The sequence below is a fragment of the Acipenser ruthenus genome, chromosome 49 (assembly GCF_902713425.1).
Source record: "Acipenser ruthenus chromosome 49, fAciRut3.2 maternal haplotype, whole genome shotgun sequence".
Taxonomy (NCBI): domain Eukaryota; kingdom Metazoa; phylum Chordata; class Actinopteri; order Acipenseriformes; family Acipenseridae; genus Acipenser; species Acipenser ruthenus.
This window is the reverse complement of record NC_081237.1, coordinates 1,245,502-1,270,947: the sequence shown is the minus strand read 5'-3', so window position 1 is coordinate 1,270,947 and position 25,446 is coordinate 1,245,502. Positions and strand designations below refer to the sequence as shown.

Here is a 25,446-nt window from a genome sequence, read left to right as displayed (position 1 = left end):
TATGTTTTATTCCAACATGATGTCAGAAGCTCCTGTTCACAAAAAACCTTTTAAAAACCAGCTTTCAGTTATTGTTAAACAAAAGTAATATAATGGAGGAAATAGAAGAGTATTGTATTTTACTTCCAATGGAAATCTCAAACAGTAAAAAAAAAAAAAAAAAGCTGTCAGCATATAATGCTAAGTCTCAACATGTAATTTATATTTCAAAATAGAACGTTTTTAACAGCACTGAATAAAGATACTGGCAAGCTATGAAAATGCAATTTAGTAAACAGAAACACTTTTTCTGATTCTGGCGGGACACATGACTTCTTTTCCGGCACTCTTGATAACAATGCTCATTACGTGTTCTAATTCTGCAACTTTTCCACAAATGCCTGTTGATGCAGAATGCACTGGAAGAAAATTGGTACTTCTGCATGTCTTTCTTTAATTTTTTCCAGCACTCTGCTAGCCAGTCCACTCTTTTGCCCAGTCATATATTGTGCACACTCTGTTGTAATCCCAGTTAGTTTCTTCCAAGGTAATTCTGCACTTTCCATGGCTTCTTGAAGTAAAAGAAAAGTCATTTCCTGTGGTTGCGTTGTTCATGCTTAAATTTAAAAGCGCTTCAATAACATTAAAGTTAATATTACCTGCCATTTAGGTAATGTGCTCAGCAACCGTGTTACGAGACAGACTGACGTTAGCATACTACATCAACTGTGTATGCTATAATCTATCTTTCACAACTGCAACCGTTGCACTGCAAATATATTGCCTTGTCGTCAAAATTATTCAGTGGAAAAATAATCTGGCTAATTAATGATTTAAGAATCTTCTGTGTTCCGCCTCCATCTTTCGCTTCCATGACATCTCCCCCTACTTTTTGGCTACTGGTTTTAAATTTTATACAAAGTAAAATAAATAGGTTAAACAAGCCTTCGCTTGTCTAGTCCAATCAAAATGAGGTGTCCTGTGCTGTTAGACGTTTACGTGGGGAAACGGACCCTGCGTGCCACTTGATTGGCTATTTTACTACCTCTGTGAGCTGTGATTGGCTTAATGGGAATGTCACTCATACAATGCAGACTGCACATGTTGAATCCATGTGTTATATTAAAGAGGCGGGTTGTTTTAAAGAAGAATTTCAAAACAGTCAATGCAATTTTAGAAACTAATGCCTGTCCTCTGCTGCTGAGTGCTGTGTCTGTTGATCCCTCATTTTCGGTCAATGTAAACCACCTCCACCTTTCGCTACTGACCAAAAGATACGCCTGGACTGCTGGGGCTTTTATATGAAGGAGGTCACGTGTAGTCACGGACATTATTGTGCACATTAAATTATCGCTCACAATGCATGTAGTGTGCACGGTATGGTATGTAAATTAGCCAAATACCGTGCATGTAAATGAATTCGTTCTCTGTTAGTAAACAGGGCAGTAAATTTAGATTCATTGCACACTACTTTAAGTGCGCGCTAATTCCAAATTTAGTGTCGTTTCGTAAATGAGGCCCATTGTGTTTGTTGCAATTGAGAACATGTTAAAACTTGCCTACAGTCTGTCTGGAGGCACTTGATTAATTGCAAGTGAAACTCTCCTGCAGGATGCTCTAGATGCTACTTTAAGTTAGTTGTAATTCCCCCTCTGTGTTGATGTCTCAGTCATTGGTTATTTCTGTGTTCCCCAGAACCATCCCCTATTCATTTACAATGTTCTTAAAGTGCATACAAGAGTTCTACTACATATTTCATTCTTGTTATATATATCTAATATTAATCCTCCTAAAAGTTTCATTTTCATGGCAAGCACACCCTTTTCCTGTTGTGCAACTTAATGAACATTCTGCAGATTGGGGGAGTTCCAAAAACAGCACAGTGTAGATTTTTAAGCAAAACTCCCTCTTAGTCACAAAGAACCAGGCGAACTATCTAGACATCCATTTCTTTTTACCAGAATGGCTGGATCATGTAACTTTAAGAACTTGTGCCTTGGAGTTTTGTTAGTAATTCTGATAGTATGGGCAATAGTGGCTACCATTTCTGCAGTAAAGAAAAATAATGAGAGTGATTTACACTTCTCTAACTCCTCTGACTGGGAGGAGGCAAAAGTGGAATTTCAGTTGGAGATGAGCAGAGAAAACCAGACTAGACTACAGGCAATGCTGGCTGAGCGTGAAAAAAACCTGAAGACAGTCAACTCATCTCTCATCATGTGCCAGGAACAAAGGGTAAGCTTCTCAAGTTATCCTGTACCTCGAGCAACCATGAAGAACAACAGTACTACATGAAGTGCTGCTGTTTGTCAGCTTGTCTGGCTGTTCCCCCAAAAAACTTTGTGTTTGGTTCATTTGTTTTAATAGTTCAGAATGTAGTTAAAGGAACATTATGAAAGACTACATGTTATTATCTGATATGCAAATTTAAACATTAGCAAATGTTTCTTTAAATTTCCACTTACACTTGAGATTTTGAGGTATTGAAATCCAGTGCTGGTATACAGTTAATTTAATAACGCAGTAAAAGAGCTTTGTTTTCACTATTTCTTTAACACAGCAAAAGCTTTATTCTTATTTTATACAGTTGAAAGAATGTATAGGTCAGAATTGGGAGCAATAAGTGCATTGAATTCCATTTTCTTCTGTTTTGTTTTTGGTGGAATGCAGTTATTTTTGGCTGTGTAGGGGAGTTTGAAATCTACTGTTTAATGTGTGCGTGCGTGCGTGTGTTATATGTTACCTTTTTGTTTAACTTCTAAAGTAAGATTTACTTTACAATGTGTGTTTATTGTTCTGAAATACTAATAGTAAATTTCTGTTTGTTTTTTTTGTTTCAGATCGTTTTACACGACAATCTCACTACACTGCAGAATGAAATCTTGACCTTTGCCAAAATCACAGCAAAAGAAACTCATATGCAAGGTACTTGAGGGGGAGGAGGGGGCATGTGTTTGATTTTGGTGTCGAAGCTAAGCTAACACTTGTAATGGATCTCCTCCTAGCAGCTGATGACCCGTGCTTACCTCAGACTACAAAGCCTGGGAGGTTTGCCATTTGTACACAGCTGTGCCCTTGATGGCTGGTGCTTAATATAAAGACACTTCGGCTGACAAAGCATTTTATATATGAGAGCAGCTTAACAATAAATACATCATCATATTGCAGTGACTGCAAACACTCAGAATGACTGCAAACATCATTTAGGGGGTGTGGCAAAGTGGCTTGCAGTGCCCAGGTGTAGAGGTGATGCAGTGCTCCTGAAATAATAACACAAAGATACAGGCACGGCTCCGCGTCCTTCCTCGCGGGGCTCCAGTGCTGGTAGTGAACACACAGTTATTGTGTGACTAGTGCAGTATTTGGAATCCGGGTTTTAATGCTGGCTGGAACAACGACAGTTGTTAACCGTCTACTAAATACAAATAAAACAGTGATTAACAAAACAAATACAAACACTCACGGTTTTGTTTTATGGTTCTTTCAGCGCTCAGTCATGACCCCTTTGGTAGCGAGTGCAATCACGTCTCCTCCAATCCATGTCTGACATTGCCTACCGCAGTAAGGTGTTGACTTCTAGTATCATCAGTGGCTCTAACTGAGCTCACATGGAAGGCGGAGAGGGGCGCAACGCACCCCATATACATACATGCAGTTAACTTATTTAAAGCAGTTTGTATTATTTTCACCTGGGGGTATGCATACCCCTGGGGATACTTCCTAGGGGGTAAGCAGGACAACTAAGAATGGCACAAATACAAATTTAAAGTAAAAAAAAAGGTTCTTGCGTATTATCCTGTGTATCATCAGAGCTCATTGTGTGTTCTAAAGTCATGACATTTTGCACCGAGGGCTGACCAGACAAACAAAGACTTGACAGAGTCTTGAAGTTGTATTGGACAGAGCAAGCATTACTAACAGTACAGAATGAACTTCTACTACTAGGAACCAGACTTGAGATTCCTGCAGCGATGAGAAACAGCAGGGCGAAAGCCCTTCAGGTAAATAGTGTGTGTGTGGGAATGTAAAGCTGGCAGGGATGGGGTTGAATGTGTCCCAGCCAGCAATCACAGGTGTGGCCATTCCCCAGTTAGGTAATTGAGTGCTAAATGGGGAGTGGCCACATGTTTTTAAGGGAGGAGAAATTCTTTGTCTGGGAGAGGGAGTAGGCAACTGTTTCACTGGTGCTGTATTTTGTGTTTGTTCCAGTTTTATTTGTGTTTCTTTAATAAATGTGCGCAACACCACTTTAAACTGCAGCTTCTTGTCTCTGAGTCGCATTCCTGACACTATCCTGCCACACTAACTGCAGGGAACAAGCAAGACAAGCTGTATGGTGGCCTGGTCTTACCAACAACTCAACAAGCTACTTCTGAAATGCAGAACATGTATCAAAGAACGCACCAATCTCACAGAACCTCCAATGCCATCAGAGCTACCCGAATGGCCTTGGTAGAGGTTAGGAGCAGATTGGTTCATGCCTGACAGCAACAACTACCTCATTGTAGTAGATGCTCTCCCAGGAGCATCAGGTACTTCATTAATTAATTACAATAAATACACACTATTTACAAAATACATTTACACAAAAACCCATCCATGCACCGAGCTCCTGCCCTGCCACAGTGTTATATACACTTACATTAGTGTCTGGTGATTTACACAGCAGTAAAATTCATAGGGTTACAAAAAACAACTTTCAATTGTAAGCACAACTCGCTTTTGCTTTCCTGTAGCCATTTTGCATTAGCACTGTACACGAGGGTGACGTTGCTGAAGAGCTTGATCACGGCGGATATGTGACAGGCAGATACATGACTGATTACTGTATAACGTTATTTGTATGTTATGCAATCTCAGTAGCATTGTTAAACTAAAAAAAGGCGAATAAGGAATTTCTGATATTACAAAACTGACGTTTGAAAATATAAAAACTTAGTTAGCAACAGGCCTTCCAGCACAAGGGCAGAATAACCCCTTAAGGAGCAGTCGAGACAAAGGCAGCCCACCCTTGCTCTCAGGAAGGGAGATGTGGTGTTAGGTTTGACACAGTGTTGTGTTCTGGTATGTGTTGAACTGGATGTTTATAAAGGGGAGGTCAAAGGTCTGGAGAGAGAGGAGTGACGAGTTCCAGGGAGTAATAGTAGCAGGCTGAAATAGCCGTTAAAATAAAAGTATTTGTACACTTAGTTTTAATTTTATCTTGCACTCATAAATGTTGTTCAGCACTTTGAGAGAACCTGATCTTTAAAATGCACTTTAGAAATGAAATATTGTTGTATCTTCAGTTGATCTTTCTATGTCTTTAGGTGAAATTGATTCACTGCAACAGACCTTGACACAAACATCCCAGGAGTTGCAGAGTTCCAAAGACAAGTATGCTGAGGCTGTGGCGAGCAAGGAAGCAGCTGGCAGAGAGAAACAACAACAATGTGAGAAAAGCAAGGATGAGCTGCAGCAGAACATGTGAGGACAATGCAATACAATACAATACAATACAATACAATACAATACAATTCACATTTCTAGGGTGCCTTATACAGACGTGCTCAAATTTGTTGGTACCCCTCCACAAAAAACGAAGAATGCACAATTTTCTCTGAAATAACTTGAAACTGACAAAAGTAATTGGCATCCACCATTGTTTATTCCATATTTAATAGAAATCAGACTTTACTTTTGATTTTTTATTCAACATAATATTGTAAATAATAAAACAAATGAAAATGGCATGGACAAAAATGATCCGCTAACCTAATATTTTGTTGCACAACCTTTAGAGGCAATCACTGCAATCAAACGTTTTCTGTAGCTCTCAATGAGACTTCTGCACCTGTTAACAGGTAGTTTGGCCCACTCTTCCTGAGCAAGCTGCTCCAGCTGTCTCAGGTTTGATGGGTGTCTTCTCCAGACTGCAAGTTTCAGCTCTTTCCATAGATGTTCGATAGGATTCAGATCAGGACTCATAGAAGGCCACTTCAGAATAGTCCAATGTTTTGTTCTTATCCATTCTTGGGTGCTTTTAGCTGTGTGTTTTGGGTCATTATCCTGTTGGAGGACCCATGACCTGCGACTGAGACAGAGCTTTCTGACACTGGGTAGTACGTTTCGCTCCAGAATGCCTTGATAGTCTTGAGATTTCATTGTGCCCTGCACAGATTCAAGGCACCCTGTGCCAGGCGCAGCAAAGCAGCCCCAAAACATAACCGAGCCTCCTCCATGTTTCACTGTAGGTATGGTGATCTTTTCTTTGAAAGCTTCATTTTTTCGTCTGTGAACATAGAGCTGATGTGACTTGCCAAAAAGCTCCAGTTTTGACTCATCTGTCCAAAGGACATTCTCCTAGAAGGATTGTGGCTTGTCAATATGCATTTTAGCAAATTCCAGTCTGGCTTTTTTATGTTTTTCTGTCAAAAGTGGAGTCCTCCTGGGTCTTCTTCCATGGAGCCCACTTTCGCTCAAAAAGCGACGGATGGTGTGATCAGAAACTGACGTACCTTCACCTTGGAGTTCAGCTTGTATCTCTTTGGCAGTTATCCTTGGTTCTTTTTCTACCATTCGCACTATCCTTCTGTTCAATCTGGGGTCGATTTTCCTCTTGCGGCCGCGCCCAGGGAGGTTGGCTACAGTTCCATGGACCTTAAACTTCTTAATAATATTTGCAACTGTTGTCACAGGAACATCAAGCTGCTTGGAGATTGTCTTGTAGCCTTTACCTTTACCATGCTTGTCTATTATTTTCTTTCTGATCTCCTCAGACAACTCTCTCCTTTGCTTTCTCTGGTCCATGTTCAGTGTGGTGCACACAATGATACCAAACAGCACAATGACTACTTTTCTCCATTTAAATAGGCTGAATGACTGATTACAAGATTGGAGACATGTGTGATACTAATTAAAGAAACTAATTAGTTTGAAATATCACTATAATCCAATTATTTATTATCTTTTCTAAGCGGTACCAACAAATGTGTCCAGGCCATTTTAGAACATCTTTGTAGAATAAGCAATAATTCATCTCTTTTCACAGCTTCTTTGCTTTATTCTATGACATACCAAAGGCATGCAAGTATACATGATAAAATAGCTTTTAATTTCATCACTTTTCAGGAGGAATGAAGCATTATTTCAATGAGCTGTAAGGGAACCAACAAATTTGAGCACGTCTGTATCCCAAGGATCCAAACACTTCACACACAACAAAACAAGAAAAAAAATCATTAAATGAAAAACAGTCTTATACAAACTTCTGTAAATTTTAAATTAAAATGTGGTTAATTATACAATTTGAAAAAAAAATAAAGATAAAAAGCTAGTTTGTAAAAATAGAACAATGAAAAAAGTGTAATAAAATTGGAATTAAACAATAAAATACACTAAATTTAAAACTGGAAAAACTAAGATTTAAAAACAATAGTAAAAAAATAAAATAAATACATCAAAAGCTTAAGTTAAAAAAGCTAATTTATAAAAATGAGTTTTTAATCTAGATTTAAAAACACTAAATTGGCCCTTATGCGCTGATCATGTCCGCCTTGATTTTACACCAATCTTCTATACATGCATTTAGAATCTGATCAAATCTTTTCTTTTATTCTTTTCTACAAATATTTTAAACTTGAAGTACTGTGCGATTTCCCTGTGATTTTGAGGACCTTCTGTATGTGTGTGGTTAACAGTTTCTTATTTGGACTATGATATAATATAGTGCCGTATCAGATCAACTGTGTTGTATTTCACCTTGCTGGTTTACTCCGCAGCGCTGCAAGTTACATTGCTAGCTTCTTATCTAAAGTGTAATGGTCCAAAAAAAGAATCCTGTAAGTCTTACCCGTTTAACACTCCTTTATCAGCTACATAGGTCTCAAATGCGCAGTTTTGAAAGAAACAAATGTTAAAGCAAACATGTACATTTTAAAACGTGATATCCAGTACTACATTTAATTCAAGAAAGTTCTCAGTTTCTACGTTTTACTCTTAGGAAATCAGTTACACTCCTTCCTAAGTCTAGTCACCTCAGCAGTGTTACTGTCTGAAAGCATGTCAGTCAATAGAGGAAGCAGCTGGTTAATTAATGACAGAAAATAAGCTGTTGAAGAGGCGGGAACAATTGACTAAGTAAGTGCAGCATCTAAATCTATCTAACACTGCACATTTGACCTAAATAAGGAAGGGAAGTGCACAGCATGTAAGATTTATGGGATTATTTTGTTAGCTACAATCATGTTCGCTTACTTCCGGAGGCCTGGGTTTCTCCAGCCCAGGAAACAACTCAAAGGACTTTGGAATGTAAAATACTTTGATAGTAATAGGCTGATAGCAGCAACAACAACATCACTAATGAGGTGGAACACAGTAGAATATTTCACAATTTTCAGTTTCTGCTTGGCAGAGGCCCCGGACTGAACAATAGATTTAATAAAGGGAAATCCTCACAATGCCTGTAGATAGCTCATTGTCTCTCACCTTGCATGAACTCTAAATTCACAAGAGAAAAACACACAACCACATCAACAACATTGGGTAGCAATTACTGCTACCTCTTTGCTAAGGTTCTTTCCGGGTAAAGAACTGGTATTATGCCAATAATATTTTTCAATCTTTCTTAAAACAAGAATAATGTAAAATGCACAGAAAGGTTCTGTCAATTGCAGAAATGTGCTGGTGTGATAGAACAGGATGTTGCGTTTGTAAAACCACTGATACAGGAAGTTGAACTTTTTATAGCTAATGGATGTAACGGCAATATTTATTGAGCTTTGAGCTATTTGCGCTAGGCTTACACTATTTTGATATGATATCAATATTATTCGATATTGATAATTTCCATATTGCGATATCGTGGGATTTAAAACATTTTGACTAAACTTTGACAAGATTTTGGTGAAATAAACATGGTCTATCTAACTACTAAGCTAAATGTGAATTTAGAGGTTTTATGTTTGTAGCCGCTATGCCACTAGAGGAATTTCGCCTCCAGATATAGTTTAAATTCAGGTTGTTTATATTTCGGGGGAGCAGCACCAGTAGGGTTGCCACCTTTTCCACGGACCAAACCCAGACATATTTCTCAGTCAGCCTAGCTCTATCAAAACTGCAGTATACTGTAATACAGTTTAACACAATACCACCAGATCTCGGTACAATTCAATAATCATGCCGTATACACAGTATTGTGCGCATGATATTTCTAGCAATCGAACTTGCAATCCAGTAAAATAGTAGCTATATCATGGTAGGTTAGAGGCGAATCTTACCTGAGACACGTAGCTGTTGTGATGAGTAACGCTGTAGTAAATCAATGCAATTTCTGAAGCGACGATCCTGTCTACCTGCTTTTTTTTTCTCTACAAATAATTTGAGCTTGAAAAGCCTGTTTGTGAAGGTCAGAATCATTTTACAGCCATCGTGTCACTGCAAATCCCCCCCAAATAATAAATATTAACAACCGTTAATGGACGTTAAAAACTACGCACTATTGGTTCTGTGTCGGTAAAAAAAAAAAAAAAGAGAGACAAAATGAGTCAAAATGTACTCAGATTTGGCTTGGGTTTATCAATATTACTGATGGCTACCGCTAAATATGCAATATTTATACATACACGCATATATGTGGTTTAATTACCATTATATATCATAAGTAACCCATATTTTACTGTAAAGGTTATGTATGTAATCACACACAGATCAGTGTAATGTAAAGCATTATTCAAATGCTGGGGGCACAGTAGAATGTACAGATCAGTGCTAAACAGTACATTTCTAATAAGATAGTGGAAATCCTTTAAGCAGCTAATGTACCGTATAACTGGAAATGTTGGCTGGTATTAAATTTGCAGATTTGCTACCTTGGTAGATTGACGGTTTTTAAATCGGGATTTATCACTTAGCACATTCACAAGTTTTGTATTTCTACTTTTAATTTAAAAAAACATTCAAATACATGTTTACTTAATGAAATGCGTCTGCTAAAACAGTATCTCATTTACAGTAACTAGTTATAGCATCTACAATGTCACTGCAGCAACTTGGAGAACAAAGGCGGCCTTCTAAAAATGAGTTACAATATTTCTCGTTCTTATCTGGCCCTTCAGTTTTAAGATATCAGGAACTGGAAAGGATTACTAACTGCAGTACACTTTGACGATAGGCATGTGCTGACTCTCAGTTTGAAAACGTAGCTCTGGTTCATTAACATAACACAGTGGAATGAGCACAGTATCATGTAGTACTTGTAGGACAGTTGTTTCGTGTGAAAACTAACAATAAAGCCAAAACTAAAATGCTTTAAATTTAAAACTGGTTAATAGACTAGCAAGCACTGGCAAAATCTGCTTTTCTATACAGTGCAGAACTAATTTATTTTAATACTGTTTAGGGACTTTGCGATACCTGCATGGTGGATAGTAGTATCTACACGTATTGACAATAACAATCCAAAGCAAATTTGCACCATTATCACAGATTTTCTAACAATAAACAATTAACATAAACAATTTTGGCTGCTACTTAATTAACCCCTTGTAAAATAAATAAAAATAACACAGAACTGCTTAACCTAAAAAATGAACAGTCCTACAGGTACCACAATAGCAGACACAGTTTACAAAGCCTCGGAGTTTCTGATTGCATCATAAATTCCAGATTTCCTGATGGAAATGTCCAGTCTGCTTTTAATTTTTTTTAAGCAAACTGACTTCATCACTCGCAGCCATTCTCATATTCACTTTGACACATTCTTTCCCTTGTCCAGCGCGTGCTTCTTTAACCTGTGCTGCATACCACCAGTCTGTTAGAGGGCGGGATCGCACACTGTATGCCACACTCCGATTGGTGGAACTATTATTGGCAATCCAATCCAAACCACCAATAAAGTCAAAATAAATTCCACTCCAAAATGTCCCATTAAGTTATTGGTAAATGCAGACTCTGGGTCTATTTCCATTCTGGTTTTATTAGACTGAAGTGCAGCATTTGATACTGTTGATCAAGCCATTTTATGGATCACCTTAATACCTGGGTAGATTTGTCTGGAGACCGTGTCTAACTAACCTGCTTGATTTTTTTGAGGATGCAACATCGACAATGGATAATTGCAAAGGATACGACTTGGTTTATTTAGATTTCCAGAAAGCTTTTGACAAAGTCCCGCATAAAAGATTAATTCTCAAACTGAATGCAGTAGTGATTCAAGGAAATGCATGCACATGGATTAGGGAGTGGTTAACATGTGAAAAACAGAAAGTACTGATTAGAGGAGAAACCTCAAAATGGAGCGAGGTAACCAGTGGTGTACCACAGGGATTCCTTGCCTGTTGCACACTGAGCCAGAATCGTGATGACCTCCCTCCTGGTAACAGTACCGAGAACCACTCCCAGGCACAGATGGGTCAGTTGTTTTCACCAGGATAAGGTCACCATGCAGTGACGTATCACTGTTAGTAAGCGATTGTGGCTCAACGCAGGCTGAAAAACCTTGCGCTTGAACCACACTTAGATGGGGCGCATTCGGTGGAGACCCAGAGGGAGTATTTGGGAAGCTGCCACCATCAGGCCCAGTAGCTGTTGGAAGGTGGACACCTTCAGTCTCTTGCCAAGCTGAAAAAGCTCTAGGCAGGTTGAGAACTCTTTCGTCTGGCAAAGTGACAATCATATTGCTTGAATTCAAGCGGATTCCCAGGTAGGTGACAATTTGGGACGACACTAGCTGCCTTGAGTCTCAGAAGGGCCAGTACAGCATTCATGAACTTTGAAAAAGTGCAAGGAGACAGCGAGAGGCTGAACAGCAGAACATGGAACTTGTCTGCTTTTCCTTGGAAGGAGAAGCGCAGGTACTTTCTGTGGCCTGGAAGTATGGGGACATGAAAGTAGGCGTATTTCAAGTCCACCATGGTGAACCAGTCGCCTGTCCTGACTGTGCACAAGAGTTGCTGTGAGGACAGCATCTTGAACTTTCTGTGCCTCAGAAACAGATTGAGCTGTCTGAGGTCGAGAATGGGTTGGAGACTGCCGTTTCGTTTGGACGCCAGGAAGTACAGAGAGTAAAAACCGGACTCCAGTTCAAGGGGGTCTACCACTTGGATAGTCCGCCTCCGTAACAGGGATCGTCACCTCTTGGGACACCACCAGGGCGTCGTCAGGGTTTGTGACCGTGCTCACGATCACTCCCGTGAAGGAGTGCGCACACTGCGTCCTTTGCACTGCAGTTATTTGCCTGTTTGTTTTTGCTCCTGTATCTGGCCTGACGTCACCACTCTGTCAACCCTGTCACAATTGCCTACATAAGAAAACGCATATACGCAACCGAAGCTTTTGTACAGACATACTATAATCAAAATGACAAGAATAAATAAACATTAGAACAGAATGGGCTTCGTTTACAATCGTTTACAAAGTCTTAAGTGCTGGCACAAATCACACAGAACCTGCACTCTTCAAAATATGCAGTGCACTTACCTCAGACTGTCTTTGGACATTTGGCACAGCTATCAACATTAACCCAGGCTTCTGGCACCAAATGCTCCACGGGCATAGTACAATGAAAGTTTCTAATTACTCCAAGGTCATTGACCACGGATCATGTTGGTGTCCAGTCTGCTTCAGAGCCAGATTGTCATTGTTCGTCTTTGCTGCCATGGAATCGATGTTTGGTAAAATGTGCAGTAATTCCAGACACTGCTTTGCTGTCCTGCGCCGTAGTGATCCATTTGCAATGTGTATTGGTGTAACACTAAATTTCTTAGAAAAACACATGACTTGCAGTAACCAGTGCAGAAAGTAACCGTGAGCTGTCAAGGCTGATTGATGGGCTATCAGGAGGCGCATTGAAACAATAGAATAGAAATGTCAAAAGATTGCTCACTTGAGCAATGCAGACTGATATAATCAAACTTCAATACATTGCTACAAGTCCTGATTGATAAATACCAATAATAATATGTTTTATATGTATCGGTCATACCTGCTCTGACTGCTCCTGGTCGGAATAGCTATGACAGTATTTTATCTCGCTAATTTTTGCAGCTGCGCAATGCTTTTTTTGTCAGGGTAATTAGTACATATCTTTAGGAGAAGTCAGGAAAGCACAGCTCCGTATCTTAAACACAGGCACCGCAATTTAAGTTTAAATTCCAAAAATGGTCAAAATGACTGCCTTGGTCGTTCTAGTGTTAAACAGAAATGAAAAGACAAACAAAAACCTCACGGAGATCCTGTCTATACAGACATTGTTTGTTTCCCTAACTAAGGTCAGGACAGGTAAGCTGTTTCCTTGACAAAAACAAAACACAAAACACAAAGTATTGTGATTTTATGTAGCACACGATCCTACACAAGTGAATACTGCTTGTTCACCTACTCCTTACACTGATAATAATAATAACTAACATGCAAAACTATAAATACATAAGTGATCAAAAATGTTGTGTTAAGGAGGAGTTCGCAATATTCCTATTCTCAGCAGACAATGGTCAATTCAAACTCACAGCAGCTTCCTGTAAAGTAATTGTAGCTCACAAAATAATTCCAGAAGTCCATTTGACCCGTTTTGCACTTCCATTAGCTACATATGTCTCCAATGTGCATTTTAAAGAAACACTTGTTATAGAAAATATATATTGTAATTTTTAAACATGATATCGGGTACTACTCTAGATTAAAGTAATCTCTGCTTGCAAGTAATGTCGTCCAGGAAGTTTGTTACTCCCTGGGTCATTTCACTCTCCAGCTGACCCAGGAAGTGCAAGACAGTCTGAAAGCACAGCTTGCAAACAGAGATTTCTTTAAGCTAGTGTAGCACCAGATGTTTTAAAATGAAAAAACATTTTTCTGTCTTAAAACTTACTTTTTTGTCTCCTGTTACAACTATTATTAAAGCAAACTAAACTTGTTAGGTTTTACAGTATAAATGAAGGTATACCCAAGAGTTGTACATTTCAGTCTCAATGCTTACTGTGGTGTTTGTCTTTGTGTTGCAGTCAGTCTCAATGCTCACTGTGGTGTTTGTCTTTGTGTTGCAGTCAGTCTCAATGCTCACTGTGGTGTTTGTCTTTGTGTTGCAGTCAGGATTCAGTCTCAATGCTCACTGTGGTGTTTGTCTTTGTGTTGCAGTCAGGATTCAGTCTCAATGCTCACTGTGGTGTTTGTCTTTGTGTTGCAGTCAGTCTCAATGCTCACTGTGGTGTTTGTCTTTGTGTTGCAGTCAGGAGCACCTCTCTAAGATCAAGGCCCTCGAGGAGGAGCTGTCGGCACTCAGTGGGGTGAACAGACCTGTGCCCGTTCACACCATCACTGCTCTCTACATAGCAGCACTACTATTGGCTCTGCCTGTGTGAGTACTCAATTATACAAACTAAAAAAGCAATTGAGATCATTATCTGTGTTATTAGATTATAATGGAACTCATGAGAACACTCCACACTTACTGGTATACAATCATTTAGAAGTGTAGCAGGGCGGTAGTAAGCCCTGCTGATTAAATGTGTGTTTATTTTAGAACAGGGTTTCCCCCTCCGCCTGTGTTATTTTGTATTTATTTATTTGTTTGTTTGTTTGTTTGTTTGTTTAGTTATTTTATTTATATGACGGCAAAGCGCGGCATATTTTGTTATTGTTTTGTTTGTGACGGCGTAGCCGAATGTTTTGTTTTTGTTTAGTAGCGTGGATGGGAAGCCCCATCCACACAGTTTTTAATAAACTCGTGCAGAATGTGACCGGGGGATTATTAAATAATAGGTAGTTAATCCCTCGGTCACTAATATAAAAGCCTGCAGCTCTCGGCACTCGGGGTGGGGTGTATGAGAGAGTGGAGAGAGCGAGAGGAATGAGAGAAAACGAAACTTAAATGAATAATAGACATAGGAACTAGTGGTGGGAAAAGTGAAGCCTCTTGAACCACTGAACCCTCTGAACCATTTGCTTCATAAAAGATACACTGAGCCGAATCACTTGAAGCGCTTCGTGCTCCATAGTGACATCTATTGGTAGAGTCGCGTCATTGAACATACTTGAACTTGAACACACGAGTTATACACAGGCTGCTATTGCTTGGAACTTGGCATTTGGAAATTATGATTTGTAGCCTAATGTACACGAAAGACACAGTAAAGCACACTTTTTACAGGCTCTGTCAGTGTCATTTGTGACTTACAAAATGAAGTTACATTTTATAATTTCTCTGCTATCTGTTTATATATCAACCACACATATGATTACCCAACAAAAAAGCCAGTCACGCATACGCATTATCATACTTGAAATTTGAAATTGTTGTACAATCGAAAACACGATCATGTTGCTTTAGAAAGGCAGGCATATCTGACCTGATGTACTCGGCTGGGAAATGAGTGTTGAAACAAGTAAGATATTTGATATTTCATTTGTTAGCTATTTTCCCGGTGGCGCAACAAGTTAGTAAGTCATGTAATTAGACATGCTTGTCAAGCGCAGGATCGAAACCCTGCTCCTGTGAGGAAGTGTGCGTGTAGAGAATTTGTTTTAGATTTTAAAAAATAATAATAATTACATTTTCCAAAATGCAAAACTAAAAGAATCATATTTGCTGATATTTTTTTAAATAAACAAATTGAAAAAAAGAGGAAGAAATAATAAACGTTTCCTTCCAGGAGTAATCGAGGCTGTATTTCAACAAAGCATTGTATTGATTCTGGGTCAGTCAGATCACGTGATGTGGTGCTTCATGCGGAACACTGTTTGCTTCAGATCGTTCAAGGCAGGTTATGTCATTTGTTTGCTTCACATGAAGCAGTGGTCATTTGAATCATCTGAAGTAGTGAATCACTGAATCATGTGACTGATCCGAAGCCTCAATGAACCCCGTCTATGATTTGAAACCTCAATAAAGCAATGAACTCCGTGTATGATTAGAAGACTCAATGAAGCAATGAACCTCGTGAATGAGTTGAAGCTCCGCACTAATGTAGTTGAATCAGTTGAAGCCCAACTCCAAAACGTATAGACATTCTAGTATTAGGCATAGCATTAATAGGTCATTAGTTCAGTGTCTCATCGGTGTCTCTCGGATGGCTAGATTATTACAGATTTATTTTTAAGCATACAACATACTTGAAGTGTAACCCCAAGTCAATTAAAGCCTATTGGACATGAAGTGAAGTGAAAAAAGAAGTGTTTTTAAAGAGCATAATATATAGAAACACAACATCATAATAATGTTTATTTTATTACATTTCAGTAAAATATACTTGAATGCAAAGATTTCTACATATACATTCATATATATTTTTATTTTAAAAAAAAATGCATATACATACATGACTTAGCGGACGCGAACCCAGACCTTTGTTGATTACTTCATCTCACTAAACTCAGAGAGCCACCACGGATCCCACAGTCATAATACAAACAGCAACAAGATATTTAAGGTGTAATGGTGTTTTTTCAATAGTATAGCAATTTGATATTAATAAATTGTATTTATTTTGTTGATGTATCAAAATGAAATAATATTGAATTCAAGACTTCTTTGACAAAGGTTTGAAAACACATTTTATTAACAATTATTTCTCAAATAATAATTACATTTATTTTTATAATAATGAACAATAATTAAACTCCCCCAATTTCACATAGTAGTAGCCAGAATATGTATATTTTTTATTTAACAATGAAAGATGAAATTCATTTAAAATGTAATTTGACAAACAATTCTTCCTTCCAGTTCTAACCTACGTCAACAAAACATTATTGATTTGAAGTAAAGCGTTATATTGGTGGTTTGTGTCTTCTTTTATAAATATTCCAACAAAACGTTTAGATAGCGCACCTACAACACCGTCAGCAAGATTTTACAATGTGAGCGTGCGTGACTGAACACCCTGAGCGTCTGCAGCTTCAGAGGATCCGTAGAACTGCTGGCGTTTGTGTCACGTGATGCACTGCTTCATGCGAACCAACTGAACCTTCGATTCACAACACCGTATGCTTCTAATGGTTCGAGACGGGCCGAAGCGGGTGAGGCTTTGTACTCATCATTAATAGGAACAGTGAAGACAATCTGCCCAGCCTGACCTGTGTTTTATTTATTTTGTGTTCGAGATTTGTTTATTTTGCTCTGTGAGCACAGTGTTTTTGTTTGAATATTTTATTTATTTTTTTGTATTTAAATAAAACGGCAAACGCCGCCTTGAACTGCAGTACTTGCCTGGTGTCAGTTCTTCCTTCCTGCTTCTGCCGTGACGTCACCGCCCAGCCACCCTGTCACAAGAAGTTATTCATTACCTTTGTGTAAGTTAAGTATTGTGGTTCACTGAAAGAGTTTTTGAGAGCAGGGCTCAAGCATCCCTGTGGTTGAGAACAGGTGTCATTAATTAGTGTCATCTTCTCAGCCGTTCTTTATTTGCTGTTCTATTATTGAGTAATAACAGAACGGATCACCTCAATGGACAATGGGAGAGCAGTGTCTATTATAAACAATGGTTAATGGATTTGAAAGCCCTGGGCATCACTCCCGACAACAGTAAAACTATAAGGAATGTAATAAATCAATTCTCTTTCCTTTTTCTCTTTCAGGAATATGTAGTTGAAAGGAGTTTTGAATCGGGAATATGAAGCACAGCAGAGCTGCAAGAGTCTTTGGGAATCCTACAGTACTTGGAGAGGCAATGATTGTGAACACCTTGAACAATTCATTTCTGAATCTGTCCAAACTATGTACACATACACTTAAAAGACCAAGGGGTCTATGTTAATAAACAGTGATGGAAGTAAATACCGCCAGCCTTGTAGTTAACAAAATGATTCTGTAAGTCTTTCTGTTTTTCACTAACATTAGTTATGTAGGTCAGTGCAGTTTTAAAAGAAGCAAAAGAATTATTAAGCAAACATGTATTTTTTTTGTTTAAAATATGATTTCTGGTAATTAGGTTCTCAGTTTTTGTGGCTTCTGAGGATGAGCTGAGTGGCTCTTTTGCATAATGGTTGAGATGCTCATCTGCTTTGTCAGGGGTCACAGGTTTGCGCCCATCCTCCTCCCTCTTGCTTGAGCAGTGTGTTTTGTGTCCACCTCCTTTGTCACTTGGGGCGCTAGTCACATCTCCATGTCTCTAGTGTACGTATCCCTGTGCTCTATTCAGCTCTGTGTCTCTAGTGTACGTATCCCTGTGCTCTATTCAGCTGTGTCTCTAGTGTACGTATCCCTGTGCTCTATTCAGCTCTGTGTCTCTAGTGTACGTATCCCTGTGCTCTATTCAGCTCTGTGTCTCTACTGTATGTATCCCTGTGCTCTATTCAGCTCTGTGTCTCTAGTGTACGTATCCCTGTGCTTTATTCAGCTCTGTGTCTCTGGTGTACGTATCCCTGTGCTCTATTCAGCTGTGTCTCTAGTGTACATATCCCTGTGCTCTATTCAGCTCTGTGTCTCTAGTGTACGTATCCCTGTGCTCTATTCAGCTCTGTGTCACTTATGCAGTCTTTTTCCGATGCAATGAAAGTAGTCCATGCCTTTATTTCTTCGAGATCTGACTACTGTAATGCTCTGTTTGCTGGACTTAGATGCCAAGCCATATCACGACTACAGCTTGTGCAAAATGCAGCTGCAAGGGTCCTCACCAATACAAAAAAGAGAGCTCATATAACTCTGGCTTCTTTGCACTGGCTCCCAGTAATATATAGAATTGATTTTGAAGTCCTTTTGCTCACCGTTAAAGCACTGAATAGTTTGGCACCTGATTACTTGCCTGAGTTGTTGTCACCCTATCAGCCTCAGCATGTGCTGAGGTCAACGGATAGTGGTCTTCTCTCTGTTTCAAGGGCTAGGATCACAAGGAAAGGAGAGGCTGCTTTCTGTATTCGGGCTCCGCAACTGTGGAATTCTCTGCCTAATCATGTTAGAAGTTCATCCGCAGTGGCTATTTTTAAATCAAGGCTTAAGACCTATTTTTATAATTTGGCCTACATATATATTATTTTACCTATCTTTTTATATTACATTGTCTTTTATTTTGTTATTCTTTTTACAATATTATTTGTAATTACTACCTTTTTTGTAGGTCTGTGTGAAGCACCTTGAACCTCTTGGTATGAAAGGCGCTCAACAAATAAAGTTTATTATTATTATTATTATTATTATTATTATTATTATTATTATTATTATTAAGTGTAAACTGTAAGCTGCTGTTTAGTCAGTTCAATCTGCATCACACTTTTTTTCATCATTCTTAAAGTAGTAATTCTCATTGCATCTGTACATCACAGAAAAAATACAGAATTGTGATAATAAAAGTAGCATTGTTTTATTTTTCATTAGAACAATCCTAGTTAAACTATATTGGAATACTATAAAAGTGTCTGATGAGGATGTTGCTTTTCCCTGGAACAGAAGCTAGATATCATCAGTAATAAATTTGTGTGCTCTGAAGAGCATGAAACCATGTGCTGTTAGAGTTGATTTTGTGACTGTGGATGACTGTGCCCCAAATGCAAATATTAGCATTGTAGATAAAACCAATGGTAGTGAATTGTAAATGAGCCAGTTAGAAACTAACTTTATAAGGTTATTTTGAAAGTAAAAGTCAACCTACAGTGGATGTCGTCTCTGGTTAAGGACAGACTGTGGTCAGTTTTTTATTATTCTAAGCAATCTTCACAAAGGAACTTCGTGATTGACATCACTGCTGGAATCTGTAATTGAGGGTTATTACTGAACGCATGGACCTCCAAAACTGCATTATTCATCTTTGAACATTAAACCCAGGTAAACCAGATCATCACTGGCGTAAATTTGGTTTCAAAAGTGTGTGTGTGTGTGTGTGTGTGTGTGTGTGGGGGGGGGGTGGGGGTGGGGGGTTCAGTTTCTGTAGCTGATGCATGCATAACGATGATTCTATCTGAAATAATGAAAAAGTGAGGCGGACATGTCCCCCGTGTAAATTACACCTATGCATATCATGTACCTTGTGGTTTAGATTTGATTATTTATTGTGTTGTTGTTGTTGGTCATTTGTGTCAGATGTTCACACAATATTTAAGGAAAGGGATGTAAGGGTAAGCAGTACAAAATGTATCATTACATTAGACATTCCAATGGATAGATATCAGATAGATGTGCTTCATCAAGCAAGCAGTATAAAAGGTATATGTAAAGAAATGTGGACTGGATATATGGAAGCCTGTTTTTTGTGTGCCTTTGCTTGCGAGCAGCTCTCTGTTTAAAAGTGTGGTCATCTTTGAAGGATGTGTCAGTGTTCTCTCATAACATAATACAATTACTGAGAGAATATTACTAAATTGGGCGTATTTGAATAAAACTACTTAATTTGTAATTGTTTATTTAAAGTAATAGCCATGATTTTTTACATCTACTTCAAACAAATGTATGTGGCTGTAACTGTAACATAATCTTCTGTTTTATTTCTGGTGAGAAGACAAAACAATACTAGAGGCTGTATCTTTATGATCAACTACAATTTTAAACACAATCAAGTGTTTGAAACATTTACTCATTTAATTTTTTTATAGCATCTTCATTTCTGAATCAGTTTGCTATTTATTAAAATATTATGGAGTGAATCATTCTTTTTGTATCTATTTGAAAATAAAGAAAATACGTAAAATACATGGGTGATGGGAATAACCTAATAAACAGACACTAGCCCCAATGTGTTCACAATAACCCCTAAAGGCACATTGACATTTAAAAAACAAACACATGCCAAAACCACTTTATTATTATTATTATTATTATTATTATTATTTATTTCTTAGCAGACGCCCTTATCCAGGGCGACTTACAATCGTAAGCAAATACATTTCAAGTACCACAGTACAAGTAATAATATAATTAAGAGCAAGATAAATACAATTACTTTTTTTCAAGCAAGTACAAGTATGACAAAATACAATTCAGTAATACAGCAGATAACAGTGTCAGTGATAGTTACATCAGGATATGATTAAATACAAAATACTACAGATTAAACACTTGGCAGATTACAGTATTCTGAAGTACAGGATTAAATGCAGTAAAATAGGGGGCAGATAAGAGCAAGTAAAGCGCATTTAAGGAAGGGTGATAGTGTCCCAGGGGAAAAACAAAGGAGTTCTACAGGTGCTGTCTGAAGAGGTGAGTCTTGAGGAGGCGCCGGAATGTGGTCAGGGACTGGGCAGTCCTGACATCTGTAGGAAGGTCATTCCACCACTGCGGGCTCTGGAGGCAGGGGAGCGTAGAGGAGGTAGAGCCAGTCTTCTAGTGCAGGCGGAGCGGAGAGGTCGAGTGGGGGTGTAGGGAGAGATGAGGGTCTGGAGGTAGCTGGGTGCAGTCTGGTCAAGGCATCTGTAGGCTAGTACAAGAGTCTTGAACTGGATGCGAGCGGTGATTTGTGTCCCTACCTGTTAATATCTTGTGATATATCTCATATAGTGGAATCCAGATTCAAAGCATGAAACTGGCAATTGTAGATTTTTTTGTAAATGTGCAGTTATCAGTTGAACTTATGGACTGAAAACTCTGAGTTGAACATATTTGTATAAAGGGGTAAAATGAGAACTGGTAGTAGCCTTGTAGATACTGCTTTGTGAGTGACAGGCAAATACAGCAGCATTGAGACCTTGGTGCTGGAACAGAACCCCTCAGAATACAGCAGCATTGAGAGCTTGGTGCTGGAACAAAACCCCTCATAATACAGCAGCATTGAGACCTTGGTGCTGGAACAGAACCCCTCAAAATACAGCAGCATTGGGACCTTGGTGCTGGAACACAACCTCTCAGAATACAGCAGCATTGAGACCTTGGTGCTGGAACAGAACCCCTCACCCTTGAAGGGTGTTTAAAAGTTAGATTGAGCACTAAGGTGTGACACACGTGTGAATGAGTCATAAAGGCCTGCTGTCAAGATAAATACAGAACTGTACCGTACTTTAATTTCCAATAATTATACTTTGGGATCAGTAAAGAAACTCCTGTGATGTCCTGCAACTATGTAAAATGTGCAGATAAATGACACTATGTAATTATTAAATATATAGAAGGCAAACAACATAAGGTCAAGCAAATTAATGTTTTGGGAAATACCTATGACTTTCTTATACCTATACCTAATACCTATATACTTTGACCTCTCTTATGATTATCCCTACCCATAACTTCAGTGTGAGCGAATTCTCTTCATTGTATTTATTTTTTAAATATGTGCATGTCTAAAACAGCTCTCTGAATGGGGTTAACTATTTAGTCCTATAAACAGCAAAGTTAAGCTTTACAAAAATAGTATTCTGATGTAACAGCACTTTTCACATATGGCTTGGTAATTCTGAAAGTTGAAGATATGTCAAGACAAAGTCAGAAAATATACATATGACCGAATTATTATCCTAACTCATTTTTATTATCCTCAATACCCATGGCAACATTAGTAAAACTGTAAGTCAAAGGCTGAAATATGAGCCGACTTCACTTTCCTTATAGTGTTTAGTCATGTATTAAAAGATTCAATGCAATAATTGTTTTGCGCACATGATGTCATTGATAGACAAGGCAGGGGTTTCATAGCACAGATGTGTGAGATAACATTTTTCTCTTGTCTTGTTTTTTTTTTTTTTTTATAATAAGCATTGTTAAGTCCTGCTAACCATGCCTGGTTTTATATTTAGCTTGCAGTTATTTTTATGTTGGAAATATATATATTTTTCATTCCAAGCAGCAACACAGCATGTATAAAAAAGGAATATGAATACAATGTCAGTGTATTTGTATACTTTGTAATGTAAGATAAAGAGAGAACTGAAGGGCTTATGTATGCCAGAACACTATTATACATTGGCCTCGATTGCTTTTATAAAAACAAATAGTTTTCAAAGTATGGAAGTATACTCTGAGCTTTAGAATTTGAATCACTTTAGAACTGGACTCCCTTCCGAATGTGCATGTCTTACTCCAGGAAATTCAACACTTTTATTTTATATCTCTATTTATTTTATTGTAAAATTACAGTAAAACATAGGGTCAAATCTACAGTATTAGGTTGAATGAGAATTAAATCAACTGAGAACGTACTTTGATTGCTTAAAGAATGTTTAAATGAACGTACTGTATATATTTAAGTTATCAAGTGTTATATTTTACTCACCCAAAAGCATAAATATCTGTTATTGTTGATTATACAGTATGTATGTTAGCAACACCTTATTATTTCCTAGCACCACCTAGTGCAACACAAAGGTGTACACCTTTTAATGACCTCATACTGGAGGATGTGACATCTCCAAGTTTCATATAAAAAGCAATACGATTTATTGACCAGAATGCTCATTGCTACCATACACAGTGCTGTCTTGGTAAGGCTGACCTTTGACTTTGTCAGTTATTTTAACAGACTAATTGCTTTCAGCAACCAGAAAGTGTGGGAAAGCAATTAAAAAGGCAAACATAATTCTACAGGTACAAAGTAATGCACAGGCTCATCATACCCTTCCTTGATTTTCATGTGTTGATATATTCACTTTCAATTTGAAGCTAACCAACAACAATACTTTTGGGCTATGCCTGCCACAGATCAGGTATTTAATGAGCATTTTATGTCAGAGCTGCCGATAGACCCCTCTGGGGAGTGGCGTCGTCGGTCCCGCCCACCGAGGGATTAAATAGTCACTCCACAGAGATCACGTTCTCGTTTGCTTCTCACAATCAGGTCGGTAAGGTAGGTATAACTAACCTCTCCAGTTGCGTGATTGTTTTCTTTGTAAAAGAGCTCTCACTTCGAGTTTTGTGCTAGTTCCACTGCAAATTATTGCTGGAAGTCAGCTTGCCACTTCCCGGAATTAGAAACTTAGCTTCTGAGGACTGAGCTGAAATGATGCGCAATTGCACTCCGTTAAAAAACAAACAAACAAACAAAAAACAATAACAGAGTGAAAAGAGAGACGCTTCCTCCACCAGGGCCTGGCTCTGCTGCACCCCGCTGTCGAGTCAACACCGCTGGGCTGACTTTGCCCACCCACTCGGTGTGCTGCTGTATAAATAAATACAAACACAACGTGTGCTTCCTCCTCTGGGTCTGATTGGCCCACTGTAGAGACTTACATACATTGACCACCCACCTCGTGCTTAGGTCTTTTTTTCTGGATACTTCTGAAGGCTGTGCTCCACGTTGCTCCAGTTATGTGACTGCACGCGGCCCAGACATATACTGTCTGTAGGCAGTGCTCTACACCGTTGCCAGCTGCGCGCTGCATCGGTTGTGCGACTGCATACAGTGCCTTCAGTGCCCTTGGTACCTTCAGTGCCTCGGTGCCTCTGTGCTTCGGTGCCCTTGGTGTCTCAGAGCCTCAGTGCCTTGGTCCTTGCCACCCTTTGTGCTCGATGCTCGGTGCCCTCAGTGCCTCGGTGCTCCGATGCCTTGGTGTATCGGTGCTTCAACACTATCGGTGCTCCAGAGCCTCGACACCTCGGTGCCTCACCGCTTTCACACAGGCACTCCCTGCATCGATGCCCTCGGTGCTTCGGTGCCTCAGAGCCTCGGTGCTTCGGCACTCTCAGTGCATCGATACCCTCGGTGCCCTACAGCCTCGACGTCTTGGTACTTAGACACTCCTGCATCAATACCTTTGGTGCTTCGACACCTCAGAGCCTCGGTACCTTGGCACTTCTGTGCTTTTTGGTCTCCAGACCCCCAATGCCTCGATGCTTCGATGCCCTCTGTGCTTTAACACTCGCCGCATCAGTAACCTCAGTGTCCTCGTGCCTCAGTGCCCCAAAGCCTCAGCGCAGATGCTCAGGGCAGCGCAATGTCCAGGTTCCACCCTTGCAGGGATGCATCCCCCACAGGACAAACACCCCCTGTGCATCAAGTGCTTAGGAATGCAGCATGCCTCCTCCGCCAATCTGTGCAGCTTTCCAGGACCCTGCGCAGGAGGCTTGCAGAGTTCACAGGAGCGGCTTCCTCAGCCAGCTGAGCTGAGACTTCTGCAGCGTTGGGAACTCCATCCTCCCCTTTCCTCCACCTGCCTTCCAGCCCGTCACAGAGTATACCCTCAAGAAAGCATACACAGCAGAAGCACATGTAACGCACCTGGCCAACATGGCAGGTCTTCTAACAGCCTACCTGGATGGCATCTTATGATCAGCACCCCTCCCTGAGCCAGTAGCCTCAGAGCTGCGCTTGGTTTCTGGCATGCTGCTGCAAATTTCAGGCTCCCTGGGTAGAAGCCTGATGGGTCTTAGTGGTGCGCAGACAGCTTTGGTTGTCACAGGCTAGAGTCCCAGATGCGGACAAGTCGTCCCTGTTGGACACGCCTATCTCCCCTGGCCATACCTTCGGGCCAGCGGTGGAGGAGTTCTTTCAACGCTCCCACAGAGAGCGGGAGGCTGTGTTGCTCCCTTCCCATGTATTGGACAGGATGAGGCGCTGGCATCTGCCCGTAACCACGGTAACCCGGACAGTCCCAATCCCCACTGCGCCACATGGTGACCTGAGGCATTGCCTGCAAAGGCTTCCG

The 25,446-nt window shown here is 39.5% G+C and overlaps 1 protein-coding gene across 2 annotated transcripts; it reads left to right on the top strand.

Annotated features, from left to right (window-relative positions):
• The first annotated feature begins 1,855 nt into the window (after positions 1 to 1,855).
• Positions 1,856 to 19,382, top strand: LOC117966152 (uncharacterized). 2 transcript variants are annotated; one of them, XM_059014976.1, is made up of 5 exons: positions 1,863 to 2,214; positions 2,820 to 2,904; positions 5,289 to 5,445; positions 14,180 to 14,308; positions 17,527 to 19,382. In XM_059014976.1, the coding sequence occupies exons 1-5, from the start codon at positions 1,942 to 1,944 to the stop codon at positions 17,534 to 17,536; spliced, it is 654 nt and encodes a 217-aa protein (XP_058870959.1). In that variant the 5' UTR covers positions 1,863 to 1,941; the 3' UTR covers positions 17,537 to 19,382. The 2 variants fall into 2 exon arrangements, with proteins under 2 accessions (XP_058870960.1, XP_058870959.1); XM_059014977.1 differs by lacking the exon at positions 14,180 to 14,308 and having other exon boundaries at positions 1,856 to 2,214.
• The last annotated feature ends 6,064 nt before the right edge of the window (positions 19,383 to 25,446 follow it).